The sequence below is a fragment of the Theropithecus gelada genome, chromosome 5 (genome assembly GCF_003255815.1).
Source record: "Theropithecus gelada isolate Dixy chromosome 5, Tgel_1.0, whole genome shotgun sequence".
Taxonomy (NCBI): Eukaryota; Metazoa; Chordata; class Mammalia; order Primates; family Cercopithecidae; genus Theropithecus; species Theropithecus gelada.
In genome coordinates, this window is record NC_037672.1 from 119,164,940 (window position 1) to 119,186,160 (window position 21,221).

General features: G+C 39.4%; 1 protein-coding gene across 1 annotated transcript; it reads left to right on the plus strand.

The window, feature by feature from the left end:
• Positions 1-15,064: 15,064 nt before the first annotated feature.
• Positions 15,065-15,783, plus strand: LOC112625294 (signal peptidase complex subunit 2-like). Its single transcript, XM_025386542.1, has one exon. The coding sequence runs from the start codon at positions 15,088-15,090 to the stop codon at positions 15,766-15,768; it is 681 nt and encodes a 226-aa protein (XP_025242327.1). The 5' UTR covers positions 15,065-15,087; the 3' UTR covers positions 15,769-15,783.
• Positions 15,784-21,221: the final 5,438 nt, after the last annotated feature.

Genomic DNA, 21,221 nt, shown 5'->3' on the forward strand with positions numbered 1-21,221 from the left:
TTTCCTATCAGTCTTGGATAACATAAAGTTCTGATTAAGAAGCAGGCAAAAGATTAAGAATGCGCAAATTTCCAGTTTGATATGCATATTCACTCTTCTTGTTGGGTATCCAACAAGACCGGTATTATGCTGTGATATGTGCTGGTTAATTCCAGATACTGACTGATGAAGTGTACTTTTGTTTATAGTACAGAAAATCAGCAGCAATTTAAGAAAACTGGAAGCACAAAAGCATGTTATTTTAGGCTATACATTTTTAATATATCCAACAAGTGAGAATCATATGTATTTGTACATTAGCTAAAATTAGGAATTAAGAGTGAGGAGGACAAAAGGAGACAATTGGGAAGGGATGAAGAGGGAGGCAAAAGCAATATGAAGCTTCCTGAAAGATCGAAGAATAAATGATTTAGTGCCGATGATTAACTGAATTGGAAGTTTACTCCTTTAAAAACCATGATTTAAAGTATGAATATGTTCCTCAAAATTTTGATTAAATTTTGAGAAAGTACTCTTATTTCACTCCAGGAAGTAAAAACAAACAAAAACAAAAATAAACAAACAAAAAACATAAAAGAAAGATGGAGACCTTTGTAGTGAGGGCAAGGAAGCCGTATTTCATTAGTGAATAGTGGCAAAACATGGAGACAGAATTTCAAATCTGTCCTGTAGGTAAAGTGATTGGATTTATTGACTGTGCCAATATATGCCTAATTCTGCGTGGCAGTACGTATATTAAATTAAATTCCATTGGCCTGCAGCTGAGGATCCCTGCACCAAAACACGTCCAATCCCTGGAACATTTTGCATTTCCCCAGCGTTAGATGTTTTATAGATCTCTGTGTTCTTGTGGTCATTTATGTTTATGTTTCATTTACGATAATTCCCTCAGGATGGACGGTCACTCGGTAAAATCATGATGTTGGAAAAAACAGTGATATTAATAACTTGATTTGATGTAGGGGAAAATAATGCCATCATAACATAAATCAGCATTCCTTTCATCTCAAGTTTTGAATTCCTAACTCTATGTATGGCTCAGACCTTAGATTTTAAAAGGAAAAAATAAAAAAAGAGGAGAAAGCACTCACATATGACAGTTGTTCTAAAAACTGTGAATTTCCAGCATTTCTCTCTTGAAACTAGTCCAAAATATTCTCATGACTTTTAGGAAGCTCTAAATCCCTAATTAAGTAAAAAGTTCCTTTTACCTTCTTTTTCTTTCCAGAAAGAAAAGTCTCGATTGCTCAGACTTCTGTGGTCTGGCCCCACTGTGTCTGGGCAGACTCATCGCCCACTCTTCCTGTTCCCGTCCCGAAAGGTCCAGTCAATCTGGCTGCCCACCAGTCTTCAGGTATTTCTTCCAGAAAAAGAAGAAGGCAGAGAATGTTTTTAGTTTAATAAACTTTATTCTTGTTGGTGGAAGAGGGAGGGGAAATAAAAGCCACCTACTCAACTCCTCTCAATAAATTAAATAACACATAGCCAATTCCCAGGCCCTAAGCAAACTTTGGGCACTTGAGCCAGTCCCGCTGTTTCTTTATGGCCCAGTCTGCTTCCCCTTCACAGAAGGGAGTTTTTCCTACTGCTGCCAGGTTATGTCATGACCATGGGCCACATCCCCTCTGTGGAGAGGGTCCCAGGCACTGAGAGGATGTTAGGGGCAGCCACAGTGGCCAGGGAAAGGAAGAAGGGGATGCTCTTTCTCAAAGATTGGGGCAGAGAGGACAGTCCTGGAGGAGTGCTGTGACTGATTGTTCCTCCCTCCTCAGCTTCCCCCAGCTGTGGGTGCAGGAAGAGCAGGAGAGAAATAGATCCTTCCTTCAGGGAGTATCAAGAGCCCAAAGGGACCCCTGGAGCTAACGAGGCCACTGAGAAAAATTCCTTAAATTAACTCATTGACAAAATGCCATGTTTTGTGGAAAAACAGTAACATCAGTTATGGAATGAGGAAAGAACCTAAAATATTCTATTGCAAATAACCAAATCTACCTTCTTTAGGTTGTTTTCTGTTTTGTTTTGTTTTGCTTTTATAGAGACAGGGTTTTGCCATGTTGCCCAGGCTGATCTAGAACTCCTGACTCAAGTTATCCACTCCACCTGCCTCAGCCTCCCAAAGTGCTAGAATTTCTGGTGCGAGCTACCACACCCAGCCTAGGTTGTTATGAGGATTTTTTTTTTTTTTGTCCTTGTGAGATATCATGTGTGTGTATGTGTGTGTGTTTAAATTGATTTTTTGAGTTTTTGTTGGTAGTGGTGTTTAATCTGCAGCCTGGATGCTTTTCCTTGTTATCTGATGGGATAATGATAGAAATGTTAGACGACTATGATATAGATACTGGACCATAAATGTTATGCTAATCTCATAAGAGTAGTTACATGTGAGTAACATGCACAACTAAGTACACACAGTGCTCGTATTAGATTTTACATGAATTAAAATGGGTTAGTGTCAGATCTCCCCATCAGAATTAACTTGTCCCTCAAGTAAATTCCTGTGACACTTGAGTGTCTGATATGGTTTGGCTCTATGTCCCCACCCAAATCTCATGTGCAACTGTAATCCCCACGTGTTGAAAGTGGGGCCTGGTGGGAGGTGACTGGATCGTGGGGGTGCTTTCTAATGGTTTGGCACCATTCCCCTAGTGCTGTCTTGTTGACAGAGTTCTCACAAGATCTGGTTGTTTAAAAGTGTGTGGCACTTCCTCCTTCACTGTGTCTCTCTCCTGCTCCACCATTGTGAAGATGTGCATGCTTCCCCTTCACCTTCCGCCATGATTGTAAGTACCCTGAGGCCTCCCAGTCATGCTTCCTGTTAAGCCTGAGAAAACGTGAGTAAATTAAACCTCTTTTCTTTATAAGTTACCCAGTCTCAGGTAGTTCTTTATAGCAGTGTGAGAATGGACTAATATAGTGCCCATCCAGTTTATATTACAGATTGCCTCATTTTCCAGTAATTTGTAAAGGCAGGGGAAATGTGGGAAGCCCCACTGGTAAGTAAACCAACTCAACAGCTACTCAACCCAGAAACGCTAAGCTGGGTTGGGAGTTTGATGCAACCTAGGTTAATGTTTTCCTCATGAAAAAAGGAAGAAGAAAAAATGATAAATACAAATTTTCACTGAGCCACAGCAGCTGACAGGGGTCATGCCTACTAAGAGGTGCCAGTAAAATTACCTTTGTAAAGGGGAAAGAAGAAAGAGGAGGGAGGGCAATGCTTAGAGGAAAGTTCAGCAAAGATTTTAAGAGAAAAGGGATGGGGATCAATGAGAAGAGGGCCTAGAGAAAGGTGTTATTTTCATGCATGTTTAAGGGGCATGCATTAACTGGGTCAATGCAAGTCAAATTAGATATGTATTCATTAACGTTAATTCTATAAATAAGATAAAAGTGATCAAAGAATGCAAGAAAAATTCTGGCCAATGATGACTACTTTGTAATTTAGATAATTTTACTTTTATATGATTCAAGACTACCCCTTAGACAAATAGTTATAGTTTCAGAAGAACCAAATTGGAATGTTCCGTGTTCCACCCATTTAAAAGCCTGATATTTATGGTTCTGGCTCAGCTCAGCCCTTAATTCGTAAGCTTGAATATTTGGTTCCCTCAGTGGAGTGTGTCACTTTTACCTATTGATCCTGACTTTGAAGCTGGAATACCAGAGCCTGGGGATCTGCCTGGGATGGATCAGGGCTTTCAATCTTCTAAATTATTATGACTGGGCCCTATTGACTTAGTCTACTTAGGGAGATTCCTATAGGTGCCTTGTTACTGATATTTGCTCTCTCCACCTACATTTTAATGAATAGAGTGAACACCTTCTGCTGAGTAAGAACAGTCCTTCTCACAGTAAAACCTAATTCTACTTCTCTTAATGAAAGTTTAATGTATATTCCATTACATCATGTGACCTAGCAGGGACAGAAAAATTAAGAGTAGCAGGACAAGATAGAACGTGAAACACTGCAATATGGAAATCAAGGAGTCAAGCTGCAGCTAGGGACTCAGATCCAACTCCAAATGGCAGGAAATTCAGCCAAGTGATGGTGCACTGTATCCAGAGAGAATAGTTCTGGCAGGCAGTGGTTATCATCAGAAAAAAAGAAGAAACAGGAAAAGGAGAGTAGGGCAATCATTTGTGTCATATCATTTCATTTCTTGCAAAAGAAAAAAGATCTAGTGCAAATACAGCAAAATATGAAGATCTGTTAAATCTGGGTAGTGGGCGCATATATATATGTGATAAACTGGTGGTCCTCAAGATGTGGGCCCCAGATCAGCAGCATCAGCATCACCTGGAAACTTGTTAGAAATGCAAATCTCAGGCCTCACTCCAGACCTACTGAATCAGAAGTTCTGGGGATAAAACCCAACAACTTGTGTTTTAACAAGCCCTCCAGGTGATTATGATACACACTAAAATTCAAGAACCACTGTAATAGAGTATTCTTTGTACTTTTCTATATGTTTGTTTAGAAAAAAAAATCACGGTAGTGATGGGAGAGTCCTGACAAGGGGACTTGGTGGAGGGCAGCTATGAAGAGGGGTTCAATTGGTCTGGCCATCAGCAGTTTCAGAAATAGGACCTTGGTGCCCTGCAGAGTGAGAGATGGGGTGGGCAAGGGCTGGGTAGAAGGCATGCCTTCCACAAATCAGTGGAAGGCATGACTGTTGTCTAAAAGGAATGGTGCTGGAAAGGATAACCACGACAAAGTCTCAAGTACAGGATATTAAGGCAAGGACCTTGTTAGCAAAGGACGTGCTGGTGTTACCAAGCAGGGTCTCGCTTCAGCACTGGACTAACAGCATAGCAAGGCTGACTTGGTGCTGAAATGCTTGGGCCGCAGAGCTCCCTTTCTTTTCTCACTCTTTCACTTCCTACTCATGGAACTCCCTTCCTTCTCTTTCTCTCTCCTTCCCTTCCCACCCAGGGTAAACCAAAGGCAAAACTGTAGGTGGGGGTAAAGGGGCTTTGCAGCAATTGGAGGGTCAGACTAGCCGAGAGTAAGACAAGCTAATGGCTTTAGACAACACTTCTTCCTATAACAAAGGTGTCCCTATACTTGTCTATTTCAGACCTGAGCAACAAGAAGACAGCTAATATTTAACATAATTTCAACTGTATAAAACATAGTATATGGTTTTAAATGCACAGAATCAGTTTTCCAACAATCATAACCATGAATTATGTTTCACAAAACCTCCAAGTCTTCACATTTGGCCTGAATTAACCCAGATGTTTTTCTCATATTTGAGTTTCTCTTATGTTGCTATTCTCTTATGTACACCCTCTTTCATCCCCGAAAGTTCTTAAAGCTCCTGGAGGTTTAATGTGCTGACCTAGAGCTCCCTGCCAAGACATTAGTACTAATGGCCCAGGCTGAAGAGGTTGTTGTATTAAGACATCAGTGCCTGATGCTTGAGTCACATTTACCTTGCTCAAGGATCCCTTATTATTTTGCCTCAACAGTGGATGCTGAGAAGGAAAAAAACATGCAGAAATGCAGAAAGGCAGAACTCTAACTTTTTAACATTGCTTTTGAATTCGGTACAAATGGCACATCATAAACAACACACTATTTCAACACACTGAAGTTTATAGAAACTAGTTGAATTAAGTGTTTTATGTCCTCAAAGAGTTACTTAGCACACCCTGGAAATGTTTACATTGCAATTCTGTCATTTACAAAAATGTAGGAAAAACACCAAATCACCTCACAGGGATGTCTAAAATCTCTAAGTTCTACTAAAAGGCAAACTACTATCATTATACTGTGCTTAAATGATAATCGAGGTACTCATTTCAGTTTCTTTCCTCCAACGCAGCAGTAAAATTTCCCAGGAAGCATGCCATGTGGAATTAGAGGATCTAGGGAAAGTGAAAACATTCCAAAATGAAAATTCCAATTTTGTAATAATAAAAATTATTCTGGACACATACGTAATGATAGTAGGTGTGGTAAGCAGAATTAATGCTCCTGGGAAGATGGCCACATCCAGATCCTCAGAACCTATGAATATGTTAGGTCACCAGAAGAGAGGCATGAAGGTTGTTAATAGGGAGACTTTAAAATGGGGAGAGTATCATAGATTACCCAGGTAGGTCCAATGTAATCACAAGGGTTCTTAAAGGGGAAGTTGTGGGAGGGCAGAAGAGTGAGAGCCAGTAAGATGGCAGCAGGAAAACTCAGCCTGAGGCTGCTGGCTTTGAAGGTGGGAAAGGGCCATGAGCCAAGATAGTGGGTAGCCTTTAAAAGCCGGAAAAGGTAAGGAAATGGATTTACCCCTAGAACCTGCGGAAGGAATGCAGTCTTGCCAACACCCTGGTTTTCAACCAAATGAGATACATTTTAGACTTCCGACCTTCAGAACTGTAAGATAACAAATTTGTGTTGTCTTAAGTCACTAAGTTTGTGGTAATTCATTATAGGCAATAGAAAACTAATAGAGTTGGTTTCTGTGAGACAGAGTAGAAAAGTCAGAATCTCTGCTTTCTAAGACCTACTTTGGAAACTCATGTATTTTGAACACTGCTAAGAGGGAGGGGGCACAGGCAGGTTTCCTGAAGTCATGCAGGGCAGGTTCTTCTCTCAATTTCTCTGGTCGTGAATCTTCCCCTATAAGAAAGAATTCTGGAGGAGAGTAGAGATGGGTTATGGGGGTAAAATCTGAACCCTGATTTCTTAATTTATAAATGAGACATTTCGGTCACATCATTTCAAGAGAAAAACCAGTTCTATGTCTGAAGTGCCAGGTGGTATAATAAGAACTATATTTGATCTTTGTCCCTGGTTCCTGGCACAGAGCCCCTAAAACCTTTAGAAGTTCCTGAGTGATAGGAGTGTCTTTTGTTATTCATAATGCGTTCCTTTGGATCGCATGTGAATTTATGCTAATGAGATGACTTAGGGTGAGGCCTCTAGTTAGCCTCAACATGAAAATGGTCACCAGAAAGACCAAACAATTAGAGAGCTGGAATTTTCAGCCCTATCCACCAACCTCCAAGAAGAGCACTGGAGATCAAGCTCTATAAAAACTCTTGAACAAGGGGGTTTGATGAGTTTCCACGTTGGTGAACACATCAAGGTGCTGGGAGGATGGCATGCCTGGGGAGGGCAGGGAAGCTCCATGTCCCTTCCCCATACCTTATACCATGTACCTGTTCATCTGGCTGTGTTCATTTGTATCCATTGTCATATCATTTATGACTGGTAAATATAAAGAAAGTGTCTCCCTGAGTTCTGTGAGCTGTTATATCAAGTTATTGAACAGGCAGGGTTGTGGGAACCCAAAATTCATAGCCAAATCAGTCAGGAGTGTAGGTAACCTAGGGATGCACTGCTTGTAATTGTCATCTGAAGTGGCAAGAAGTCTGTGGGAGGGAGCCCTGAATAACCTGTGGGGTCTGTACAAACTTGGGGTAGTCAGTGTCCAAATTAAGTTAAATTCTAGGACAGCCAGTTGGTGTCCAAAGAGAAATGGAGAATTTCTCAGCGTGGAAAACCTACACATTTGGTGGGTGTCAGAAGTGTGAGTAGAAAAACAAAGTTTTCCTTTTATACCTTAATTCTATCAATGAGATATGGTTATCCACAACATGTGTAGACTCAATTACATTAATCACTTCAGGTTTTTAAAAGTCTCAAAAATGTAAATCTGTGTGTTGGTTAAAGAGTGAGGATTTTGGATATTCTACACCATTTCATTGTTTGAAAGGCCTATATTTTCCACATGAGAAAACACCTGAACTTGATTCATAATTCCTCAAACATGGGGCTAAATTACAACCAAGAGGAATTTAGGTGGTCAGTATATGGGTGTTTACTATAAAATCAGGAAATTTGTATAATAAAACATTGAAAAAAGTATAACCAAGGAAGTTACTGTAGTCTGCCTGGTTTTCTGAATATGAAGTGACTGGAAGAACAATAACTGCTAAGGTAGAAAAGGAGAAGCTAAGATTGTATGTCAAGGTGAAGCTCAACAGGATGGGACAGTGTGATGTGTGCAAGGGTGGGATATCTTCCTACGGTGGAGCACTAGTCTCTAGCTGCCCCTCATGTGATTCTGCTTCTGAAGAATCCACAATGTTCCAGCTACTGTACTTATTGAAGAATGAATGAATAAATGAGTGAGCGGATTTATACGCCAGCTTTTGACTGCTTGTATTTATTTATTCCACTCTCTACACAACCCAGCAGGGAAGTGGGAAAATACAGTGGCTGCCAATGCCGGACACATACCTGATTTGCATTACTCCATCCATGTTTGTCCTATCTTATAGAGAAGAGAAAGTTGTCTTTATGGAAAAACTGAAAATGTTGCTCTGACAAACATTCTCATACTAATGAGACGAAGTAGAAAGAATTCCTTCAGCATCTAACAACTAAAATCCATTAACATTCCTAAGGAATAATAAAGATTTTTAAAAGTCAACCTGATAAAAGTGAGTTTCTGACTTAGACTCAGTTGTAACAATGTGAAATATTGACTCAAATGACCTGCATGTGTCATCCTTGCATTTTTCTCTCTCTTCTCTCATTAACTCATTTTCTACTTAATTTTCTATTTGTGCAATTACCCAAGTTCTGATATCAACTCATGAGTCATGAGTTTCTCCCAGTGGTCTTATGTTTGAATGAATTGGGATTGGCTATCTAAAATACATCAACTAATTCTCTAAACCATGAATGAGTTAATCTTGCAATGTATATTCCCCCACCATCTAAAACTAATATTACAGCAGAGATCGGCCTGATGGAGTATTAGAAATAACAATGAGAGAAGAATACAGAGAACTGGTTTCCAGATAATAACTACTAACGTGTTTTTTCCCAAAGTACTAAGAAATTTTAAGTAATAGGTGAAATATTTCTTAAGTAGAATAAGTTATTCACAGAATGTGCCTAACAACATATAGTATTTAAAAGTACCTATTAGATTAGCATAAGATCACTTAATTGTCTTGCCAAAATAAAAGCCTTGGTAAGAATTCATCCTTTCTTTTATTTTCCTGTCCTGAAAGTTTTGGCCAAGTTGAGTGAAATAATATATTTCCTACTTTCCATTTCCCATGATGCTGGAATATTACCCAGGAAATAAACATGATTGAGTCTGTTTGTTTCCTAAAGCCATGAGAAAAATGTGGACTGCTTGGAAAGTTTCACCCAAGGGAAAAGGCTCATGCTGAGATCATTGATGTTGCAAACGTGTTTGGTTACTTTTCTCAGGAGTCCACTTCTGATCACTAGATTTGGAAGCCTGCAGCCCATAGAGAAACAGCCTCTTGTCCAAGGTCAACAGAGTTGGGAAAAAGGACTAAGCTTAATGGATTTTCTCAGTGTCCAAGGATGTTGACAGTAGCAGAAATATTGCACCCAGCCTTCTACCTGTGTCAGCTCCTTTGCAAGGCATGAATTTGATTTTGAAGTATAATTTACTTGATGCCTTCAACCTAATAAAAAATTCACATTAAATATCTTTCTCCTACTCCCCAAGCTGCCTTTGTTTACAGTTGTGGCCTCAGCTCTCATAGAGTTAATTCTTTGTTTAGCTTGCTTGCAGTCAGTCAAATTTATAAATAAAGTGGCAGGCCATAAAGGATTTTTTTGGACAACCGCCATCATGAGAATAGGGAGTAGTAGGCAGAGCCAGAAAATAATGGCGGAGAGAAACAGGAGGAGGAGAAAGGAAAGGGGAGACTCAGTGACAAAGGTGTCACGAGGAGCACAAGCGCATGAAAAACCCAAGATGGGTTAGGGGAATCAACAAGCGAAACAGTCAGGATATGGATCTTTTGCAAGGCGCAGCAGAAGAGACAGGGTATTGAGTTTGATTATTTTCTAAAAATAGCTCCCATGGCCAAAAGGTCAGGAAACTGGCTGAGAAGTTAACTGGCTGAGAAGGCAGAACCTATAGAGGATAGTGAAAAATTCAAATGAGATGTTTGCATTATATCTTAGTATAGATGCTATAAACTTTGAATTAAAAAACTAGTGATGATAGAGTTAAAATGAATACTTACAATTCTCTCTTGAAAAAGAAAGCTCTAGAATCTTCTTCCTTTTTTGAGAAAGCTGTGCTAGCTCCTTCGTTAGTTTCCTTGCTCCTCATGACACTGCTGTCTGAGTTTAGCTTTGCTTATTTGGAGCTTTTCACCTAGCTAGGACTGCATTTGCTCTCTGGGGTCTAGGATCTTTCTTTTTTAAAAATTTTTGGGGAGCATGAGATCTTGCTATGTTGCCCAGGCCAAAGTGCAGTGGCTATTCACTGACAAGATCCCACTGCTGATCAGCATGGGAGTTTTGACCCACTATTTCTGACCTGGGCCAGTCCACTCCTCCTTAGGCAAACTGGTAGTCCTGGGAGGTCACCATATTGATGCTGAACTTAGTATGGACATCCCATCGGCATAGTGTACTACAGCCCAGGATGCCTGGGTTCAGATGATCCTCTCTCTCAGCCTCCTGAATAGCTGGAACTACAGGTGTGTGCCACCATACCCAGCAAGGCTCTTTCTATTGGACATTTCACACTTCATGTCATATCTCCCTGTCTTCTTGATCAGGTACTCTCTGCCTGCTACAGGCTTTTTCACCATAAAAAATTTCAAAGAACAAAGGCAAAATCATGGCAAGTCGTGTTCTCTTAGCAGCTCATAATGTTGCAATAGCCCTAGAACTCAATTTAAAGGTCATTATTATTCCTAAGAGCCATTTGTTTTCCCATAGGTGCCCTTTCTGCCCCTCCCCTTCAGCTATTAAAAAGCCCCTAAGTCTATAGGCCTCCTTGAGTTACACTTTTCTGTGAATTCCTGTATGTATTGAAATCAAATTTTGTCTCTTCTCTTGATAACCTGTCAGTTTAACTCACATGCCCCCAGACACGAAACCCATGAGGGTAAAGTTTCTCCTCTTTAACACAAGGCATTCAGTATGAGCTTTTTGGATGTCCTACCACCACACAGCCTCAATATAGCTGTGTGTCTGTTCATCCACTGCTCATCCTACACTGGTCCTGGCCCTCCTCCTTACCACTTCTCATGGGACTCCCTGTCTGCTTGTCACCCTCTTTTTAGGAAATATTTAAGATTTAGTCCTGGATTCTCTTTATTTTTCCTTCATGGATTAGCAAATTCTAACAGTGGCAATAGTTAACATCTCACTGAACACTTAAACTTACCATGCCAGACAGTGTTCCTAGTACCTTCCATAGAGCTTAAATAACTTGCTAGAGTATGAAACCTCCAGAGGGTGAAGGGCAAGTTTTCCCTTTGTCCTATAGTAGAAATTAATAAAGTCTGAAAATAAATGTGTGCAAATAATCCAGAAAATACTACACAAGAAAAGCACATTAGAAACTGAGGTCAAGGCGGCTCTGAGACCCAGCTGGTCTCTTCCATGCTTCTTTCTCCCCTGCCTTCTCTGCTTCTCTCCATGCATCAGTCGCCTCATCCCACTGCCCTCCAACAGCTTGTTCTGTTTGCTTATTCATAGTTTGAGCCTATATCATGCCAGGACCACCTCTACATGACCTCCCAGGTTCAGGGGTCACCACCACCTGGAATAGTGTTTCCTTCCCACAATTTGAAAGTTCCTGAAAAGCAAGCTGACTCACCTGTTCATCATTTCTCAACCAGCTTTTAGGAGAAAACCTGTATTTGTTCTTACGTTGCTTTGAAATAGTTTGCTATGTGTCCCTCTGAGGTGGAAAAGTACAGGAGTGAACATTTCCAGCTTTTTACTATCCTTTAAATGTCCATTGTCATGGGAGGTCTAATGTCTTATCTCATTGGTGAAATTATAAAGGACCTGGCTTCCTTGGGCTATCTGATTAATAAGAGGGTGCTGTGCCCCACAAACTACCAGCACTCTGACTCTTTCATTCCCTTTCTTTCTCCTTCCCCCTCATACAACTGCCTTTTCTTCTCTTTTCTTTTCCCTCCCCCATCATTCTCTTTTTCCCTCCCTATTTTCCTCTCACTCTCTCCCCCTCTTTCTTCCTCCCTCTCTTCTCCTTCTTCCCCTATGGAGCACTTAGGGAGGTAGACTCTCCTTGTATATCCAGTCTCATGGACTAGGCACACCAACACACCTAGCTAGAGCTCCACTTTCTGGTTCCACTTTTCTGCCTACACCTGAGTCTATTAGGTCTACCCTTTCTTAGGAGCTGATAATCTGGAAGGCTTCATTTTGGTTTCAGACCCAAGTTCTCTAATCCAGCTTTCCCAGGAAGCCTGTACTTTGAGAATTGCTGAATCTATACAATAAAACTTGATCTCCATGGTATTTATTCTTAATTTGTTAGAATACAGAGCAGAGAAAGAGTATGATATTTCTCCCTTTGGAATCCAACACAGACCACAGACTAGCTTATGGTTGGGATGGCCAGGAGTCAGGTATAGCCAGGAGTCTGGGTCATGTTGTCTTATTGCTGGGGTAACTCCACTTCCTGGTTTGCCAGGGACAACCCCAGTTTATAGCTCAACACCCTACATCCTTATTATTATAGCCTTCTTTCTGTTAAAATAGTGTGCTAGTAAGGTCAATAAGTCATGCAGTCACCCTATCTTTTGCTCCCCTAACAAGAGCTGTTCATCAGTCAAGTTCTTTCAGAGGGGAGCATATATGCAGCTATCACTGTAAAATATGTCATGTACAAGCTATAGATTTCTCAATTTGGCATTTAAGACCCTTCACAATCCTTTTCCTGATTACAGTTTTCCATGCTTCTTACCCTTCAGCTAGACTAACGTGCCTGGTATTTTTTATGATTACAAAATATAAAAATTGTGGCATACTCATACAATACTATATTATTCAGCAATATAAAAAACTACTAGTATATACAACATCATAGATTTATTTATATATTTAGATTGCACTTATATGAAGTTCCCCAACTGGTAAGTCTATTCCTTGGTGATCAAAATCAGAACAGCATTTGCGTGTGTGGGATATAGATTGACTGGATGGGGGCACAATAACACCTTTGGGGAAGAGGGCAATAATTAGTATCCTGATTTGGTTGATTTTATTTGGGTATATATGTTTCTCTACACCCATTGAATTGCACATTCAAGATATGTGCATTTCACTCTCTGTAACTTTTATCTAAATTTTAAAATAGGGGAAAAGGGCATTTTTAAAAGACAAAATATTTTCTTTTAAAACTTAAATCACGTGATTACTTTCAGTCAAAAATACATCAAGTCTTAAATGAACGTTTTCTCTTTCTGCCACACTGTCAAACTGAGAAAGTATGATTTTTAAAAAAAAAATTTGTTTCCATAGGTTATTGGGGAACAGGTGGTGTCTGGTTACATGAGTAAGTCCTTTAGTGGTGATTTGTGAGATTTTGGTGCACCCATCACCCAAGCAGTGTATACTGCACCCAATTTGTAGTCTTTTATCCCTCGCCCCCTTCCCACCCCTTCACCCTGAGTTCCCAAAGTCCATTGTGTCATTCTTATGCCTTTGCATTCTCATAACTTAGCTCCCACTTTTGAGTGAGAACATACAATGTTTGTTTTTCCATTCCTGGGTTACTTGCTGCTTTCACACTATACCAGCATAGTTGAGTAGCTGCAACAGAGATTCTATGTCCTATAAAGCTGAAAGTGTTTATCAACTGGCCCTTTACAGAAAAAGTTTACTGACCCCTGCTCTAAGAGACTGACTTGTCCAAAATTATACAGCTTGTAGGACAAGGTTCTGCAACTTGAATCCAGATCCACTGATTATCTCAATGAACAGGCTTACTATATACATACATATGTGTGTGTGTGTATATATATATACACACACACATATATCAGCAATGTTTTAATGCTTTTGAATCATTTTGGGGACAGCCAAGATTCTTAACTTCAACTTCAGTCGTAAAAAGCTTTAATTATGGAGGCACGGTAAATGCAAAATCCACAGATGCAGCCTCTTGAGTGCAGCTGACATGAGTACCTCCTTCTCACAACGAATCAAACAGATCCACTCTTTTGTCTCAAGCTACACTCAAGCTGAAGTGTATCACCTGCAGGATACTTATCTCTCCCAACAGTGCCATGATGAGACGTATTCTCAGCCTGACCCCAGCCATAATACTTGTGAAGAGTATTATACCCCTTGGTGTTCTTGTGACTAAGGAAAATCAATATAATATATGATCAGATGAAGAAAAGAAGTATCACCCTCACATTACACCTTATTAGTGGCTTCTCAAGAAATTTTGTTAACATCTACTGACAATATCTGCTCTGCATACTGTATACACAAGGAATGCATTTGAAGCTCAAATATTTACCTCTTTTACTTCAAAACAGCTTTGTCAGATGGCAAGCTTACAATAACTTGGTAGATAGCCATCTGTTCTCAATAGGAAGTAAGTTTCTCAAAGGATTTGAATAGGAGCAAGATGGCCAATTTGGGCAGTTTCCCAATTACTGTGTTGATTCGTGGTACCTATAATTTTCTTTTTCTATATAAATTCCCAGAAAATTAATCACATCCATATCTAAAATTAAATATACACACATATTTCAAAATCCAGCTAATTTTTGAAACACTCTAAGTTTTGGAATAAGGCCCATTCTCCCTTTCCTGGGTGAGGGCTGATAGCCTAGAATTGAACAAACGGTTTCTTAAATGTCAGAAAATATATGCATTTCACTCTATGTAATTTCTTTCCCAAATATTACATGGAATTCTAAGACCAGTGATCTATTAGGCCTTCGTGTGCTAATAGCGCATGTTGATTACAGTTATTAATGAACTTGCCAAGAAAGAAGGCAAAACACGTATATACTACAATAAGAAAATCTCTATGAGATACAGTTGTAAGGCAGTTTACTTCATCATTATCATCGTTATTGTTAATAAAAGCCTATTGGTCTTCTACTGGTTGAGGATTGAGAAATAAAAAAATAAAAAATAAAAGCCAATAGGAATTATACTGGGCTTGACTCTCTACTGAGCTGTCAGGGAAACCTCTAGCAATATGATAATCTAGAGTAGAGAGAATGGGTATGGCATAAAATGCTTTACCTGCCTTAGTTAAAATGTGCATCGGGGGAGACGCAGAGGGGCACAACATGGCGGCGGCAGCTACACAGGGCGGGAGAAGAGGTGGTCTGGGAGGCAATAGTGGGCCTGGCGGTGGTTCCAACTGCTGGACAGGCAGTGGCCGTAGCGGCTTGTTGGATAAGTGGAAGATAGATGATAAGCCTGTAAAAATTGACAAGTGGGATGGATCAGCTGTGAAAAACTCTTTGGATGATTCTGCCAAAAAGGTACTTCTGGAAAAATACAAATACGTAGAGAATTGTGGTCTAATTGATGGTCGCCTCACCATCTGTACAATCTCCTGTTTCTTTGCCATAGTGGCTTTGATTTGGGATTATATGCACCCCTTTCCAGAGTCGAAACCCGTTTTGGCTTTGTGCGTCATATCCTATTTTGTGATGATGGGGATTCTGACCATTTATACCTCATATAAGGAGAAGAGCATCTTTCTCGTGGCCCACAGGAAAGATCCTACAGGAATGGATCCTGATGATATTTGGCAGCTGTCCTCCAGTCTTAAAAGGTTTGATGACAAATACACCTTGAAGCTGACCTTCATCAGTGGGAGAACAAAGCAGCAGCGGGAAGCCGAGTTCACCAAGTCCATTGCTAAGTTTTTTGACCACAGTGGGACACTGGTCATGGATGCATATGAGCCTGAAATATCCAGGCTCCATGACAGTCTCGCCATAGAAAGAAAAATAAAATAGCTAATTCTAAAAGTAGCCCTCTTTCTGCTGGATCTTGCTGAATTACTGGCTTGGGGGGTGGGGGAGATAAAAAGAACTTAAAATGGGTAAAGTAAGAAATGTTTAAAAGTCCCTGTTTTGTCCTGAAATTTTAGTCTATTCTGGATAAATAGGATTTTCTGACACAGATATGAGAAGTTGTAGCTCTGATGTCTAGCTGTAGTCTCCTTGATCTGTTGATTACATTATTTTAATTTGCTTTTCTGGGAAAGTAGTTTTGCTAAAAGCTGTACAGATGTTTTCTTTTGTACCTAGCATACTTTATATAGTATAGCTTTGGGCCATGTAGCATTTTAAGACTGAATTTTAAAAAATTATTAATCTGTTGCTGACTCTGTTAATTCCTATTTCGATATGTGTTTCCTTGAAAAATTCAGGATACAACGTCTTGTGTATGACAGCTTTCCTTCACACACTATTTTTGTGGGTATGTATATATCTGATTTGGGGAGAATTTAAAAAAAACATAGCTTTTTAATTTGTTTGAAACAGACTTTCTCCCTGTTACATTTTGTGCTTTTAACCAGTTAAAGAAGCCAATGGCATTTTAGTTTTATATTGTGTTTTCCACTAGTATATCCCTGTTGATTTGTTTGTGCCTTTTATTAACTGCCATTTTCTAAAATTTTTTTCAATAAAAGGAAGGAAGATGTGAAAAAATAAATAAATAAATAAATAAAATAAAATGTTCATCAGGTCATGGAACCCTCCTAATGCTATACAAAACAGTTTGCAATGTATCCTTCCACTGCAGGTTTTGTTTCTTAAGTTTTATTTTGACACACAGAAAAGTTGCAAAAATTTTTACCCTTCACCCAGATTCCCAAAGTTAATATTTTATATTTGCTTTATCATTGTTGTATAATATAGAGATAGATGGATGGATAGACGTAATGATGATTTTGCATCACTTGAGAGTAAGTTAGACACACAATGCTCCTTTATCACTAAATACTTCAGTGTGCATTTCCTGAAACTGAGGACATTCTCTTATATAATCACAATACAGTTATCAAAATCAGGAAATTAACTTTGATACAATTAAATCAGGAGACTAACTTTGATCTACAGGTCTCTTTCAGATTTTGCTAATTGTCTCACAAATATCCTTTATAGAAAAAGCAAAACATTCTGTTCCAAGATTTCATCTAGGAGCAAAAATTGCATTTAGTTTTCTTCTTTCTTTAGTCTCCTTTAATCTAGACTCTCCAGTCTGATGACCTTGATGCTTTTGAAGAATCCAGACCATTTATTTTAAAGAATATCTCTCAATGTGTAGGTTCTGATATTTCTTCATGGTTAGATTCACAGTACATGTTTTGGGCAGGAATACAGAGAGATGTTTGGCTCTTTCTCAGTGCATCATATCAGAGGTACATGATATCTATCTGTCCAATTACAGGTGATATTAACCTTGTACCTTGGTTAAGGTAGTCTCTGCTGGGTTTCTTCATTGTAAGTTATCTATATTTCTCCTTTGTCATTAAAAAATATCTTGTGTGAGGTTACATTGAGACTAGGTAATATCCTCTTTCTCATCAAACTTGCAGCCACTAATTGTATCATCCACTGGTGGTTCTTGCATGAAATAATTATTACTATGAAGTATTACTATGGAGGTTACCAAATGTGATTTTTAAAATGTAAATGTTTTTTTCTACACTGATTACTATATGGAGGGGCTTTGTCCTTCTTGCCCATTTATTTGTGTTCATTTATGTCAGAATAGATTCACTAATTCTTATTTGATTCAATACATTTTAAACTAGTACTATCCTTGTTTATTTTGATGCACAAATGGTTCCAGTTTTGACTAGTGGAAGCCCTGCTGCAAATCTCTGAGGTGGGCAGTAAGGTAACCCGAACTGTGTCTTATGGTGATATTGCTGGCAGCACTGTAAAGGGTGCTTTAGAAACACAAGAGATAAGAGGTGGAGAAAACCATTGGCAACGAGGAGAGCACTAGGTACAGAAAGGACGAAATGGATTTTAGTGATCTGGGGAAGCAGAATCAATAGGATTTGGAATCTGCATGTAGACGTAAAGGAGAAAGGGTTGTTGGCCTGAGTACGTGGGAGTTAGTGATGCCACAGGTAAAAGCAGAGGAAAAAGAAGCAGAGGCAAGGGTGCAAAGGAAGACAAAGAGTTTTGTTTTAGGCTTGTGAGTTAAAGTCTCCAAGTATACATCCATATGGAAATGCCCAGCACAAGTAGAGGCCTGGAACTCAGAAAAGAAATACAGTAGTTCCCCCTTTATCCACAGGGGAGATGTTCAACGATCCACTAGTGGATGCCTGAAATTCTGTATATACTATGTTCTTTTTATCTGATAACCAAGCTGACGATGAAGTGACTAGCAGGTAGGTAGTGTACTGAGTGTAGATATGCTGGACAAATGGATGATTCACATCTGGAAAAGAATGGAGCTAGATGGCATGAGGTTTCATCACGCTACTCAAAAGAGTACACAATTTATAACTTACGAATTGTTTATTTCTGGAATTTTTCATTCAATATTTTTGGACCATGGTTGACCATGGATGAGTGAAACTGTGCAAACTGAAACCCTGGATAAGGGGAGACTACTTTAATGGTAAAGAAGTAGGTTGATTTAGGAATTGTCAAAAACTGAAGCTTTGGAAGTAGATGACCTCACTTAGCAGAAGTGTGAGGCCAAAATAGAAGAAAAGAGGACCTTCATTCTATTCCAATTTGACTCCAGTTACTACTCCTTCCCTTTCAAAATTGTCTTTTATCTGGATTTTGATAATATATCAAAAAGGTGTTTTTGATATTCTTACTTTCTGTAGTGTCTTCCCCTTACTCCACCACTGACATTTTAATTGTAGGCATTCCCTAAGACTAACCCTCTTTTCTCGTATTTTTCCTTCACGATCCTGATAAATGAGCTCATTTACTTCCAAAACCTTAGTCTTGAGCAATTCCCAAATTTGCTTCTCTACTATTACAGTAGTCCCCCCTTCTCTGTGGTTTCACTTTGCAGTTTCAGTCACCCATGGTCAACAACAGTCCAAAAATATTAAATAGAAAATCCAGAAATGAAAGATGAGATGAGGCCATGAACTTGACAATTAGGAAGCCAGTGTTATCTTTGAGAGAACTATCTTCATAGAACAGTGTGAACAGAAACCAATATATAGGTTAGTATAGTGAGGTGAGGAAGTGAAAATAGTGAATATGATCCACACTTTGGGAAAGTTTGGCAGTGTGAGGAAGATAGAGCATGCCTTGGATGAGGCAGGAGCAAGAGGATTTTTCTTTGATTGGAGGATCTAACCATTGCTTTATGCTAAGGGATGGCCAAACTGTAACAGCCTGTGAAAGATACAAGATAAAAAAGCAGGAGTCACAGGCAGTATGGTGATGTGGATCTGACCCCTGTGAAGGAGAAAGGCAGTCACTGGCTGGAAGCAGCCTGTGGGAAGCACGGAGTGAGCCTGGGGTTTGATCCAAGGGGAAGCAGCACAATTTTGCTTTGCAGCAGAGGATTTGAGTGCCACATTTCCATGACTGTACAGTGGGCATGTAATAAATATATATTTTACAAGAAATAGATATGTCTTTCTGGAAGAAAGAAAATTACCTGAAAGAGTGTCCAATGGAAGCTCCAAAGATGGGCCAAGCTGAAAACCTTAGCCTGGGAGGACATGTTAATGTCTAATCAGTTGTGACATAGGGCTAAAAATTGGACCATCCAAGTGCATAGATGAACTCAGGGGGTTGTGGAAGGTTTGAAACGCTGGATCAAAGTGGAGAAGTATAATCTAGACAACATCTGGTACATTGACTTGTAGAGGCTCTGAGGACCTTACTTAGCCGAATTTAAATAGGCAGGCAGGGAGTTGGAAAGGAAGCAAGCAAAAGTGCCTGAACAGTTGTACTCATTAAACAGGGGTAAGAGTGCTGTTACACTGCGATGAAGAAATTGGGTTTCTGTAAAGGTCTTTGCTGTTTCCCTGGAAAGTTTAACATTTAAAAAATCTGTCATTTGCAAAGGCATTTCTAGGGTTTCCAACTGCTGAAACTAGGGTTAGGTGAGTAAGGCAGGGTTGTCAGAAGGAAGGGTTGGATCCTGTCTTTAAGGTTTTAATACTTTGTGCATCATAGATTTTGCAACACTTTTTTTTTTTTAGTATTGCATAAAAATGTTTATCTAGATTACTGAGGTTTTGGCACCCCCTTAAATATTACACCTAAGGTGAATACCTCACCCATGTGCCAACCATGTTTCAATTTTGTAATAATTTTTTCTGTTTTTAATGCTGGACCATCTATCTCATGTGACGGCAAAGGGCATTAAAAAGAGATAACACCACGGGAGGTGCAAGCATTTGGGGGAAGAAACAAGGATCTCTCTCTCTCTCGCTGTCTCTCTCTCTCTCTGTCTCTCTGTCTCTCTCTCTCTCTCTCTCAATAGACTTTGCTTTTTAGAGCAGTTTTAGGTTCACAGCAAAATTGGGAGGAAGGTACAGAGATTTCCCATATACCCACTGCTTTTATACATGCATGGACTCCCCCATTGTCAACATCCTCCACCAGAGTAGTACCTTTGTTACAGGTGATGAACCTACTGTCAAAACATTATCCCCCAAACACCACGGTTTACATTAGGGTTCACTGTTGGTGTTGTACATTCTATGGGTTTGAACAGATATATAATGACATGTATTTGCCATTATGGCTTCGTGCAGAGTAGTTTCACTGCCCTAAAAATCCTCTGTGCTGTACATCATTTAAAAAATTCTTCCTCATTTTGTAATGTTTCCTGATCAAATTTTGGATCATTTTGTGCTCTACTTTAATAAGAGAAGTCATTTCCTGAGAGATGAATGAAAAGATTGACTAGAACATTCAGGGCCTAGCTGGGGTTGGATAAATTGTATTTTTAATAGTACCAGATAACATAATTATAGAAACATTGTCAGAAAGCTAAAGATTAGCAAAGGCTATGTAGAAGAAGCGGGGAGGAGGCAACCTAGGATGTTGGTCATAGCCTCCATCCATCACTCCTCCTTTCATTCTTCCAGAAAGCCCTTGCTAATCCTTAACTTACGGTTAACCTAAACTAAATTATTTTATTATTTATATGCTCCTGAACAATTATGGCCAAGATGCAAACTACTGTGTAGAACATTGCCTGGAATGTACTAGACACTCCATAAGTATTAGTTGCATAAATGAAAATATGTTCACTGAGATTTCATGAGACATCAAAGGTCATTTTGGAGGACAGACAAGAAAACAAAGGAATGAAAATCTTTTTATTGTTTTTCGTGAATATTCCAACTAAAGAAAGCATCAGGTCGTTTTCATTAATGTATCACCTCTATTACATATCTTTGTTACCTCCACATGTCTTGTTGCTGTTATTACTGTTAGTATCTATTATAGAT

Bases quoted from the DNA above. Each gene is read 5' to 3' on its own strand.
- LOC112625294 (XM_025386542.1), top strand. From the start codon at position 15,088: ATGGCGGCGGCAGCTACACAGGGCGGGAGAAGAGGTGGTCTGGGAGGC.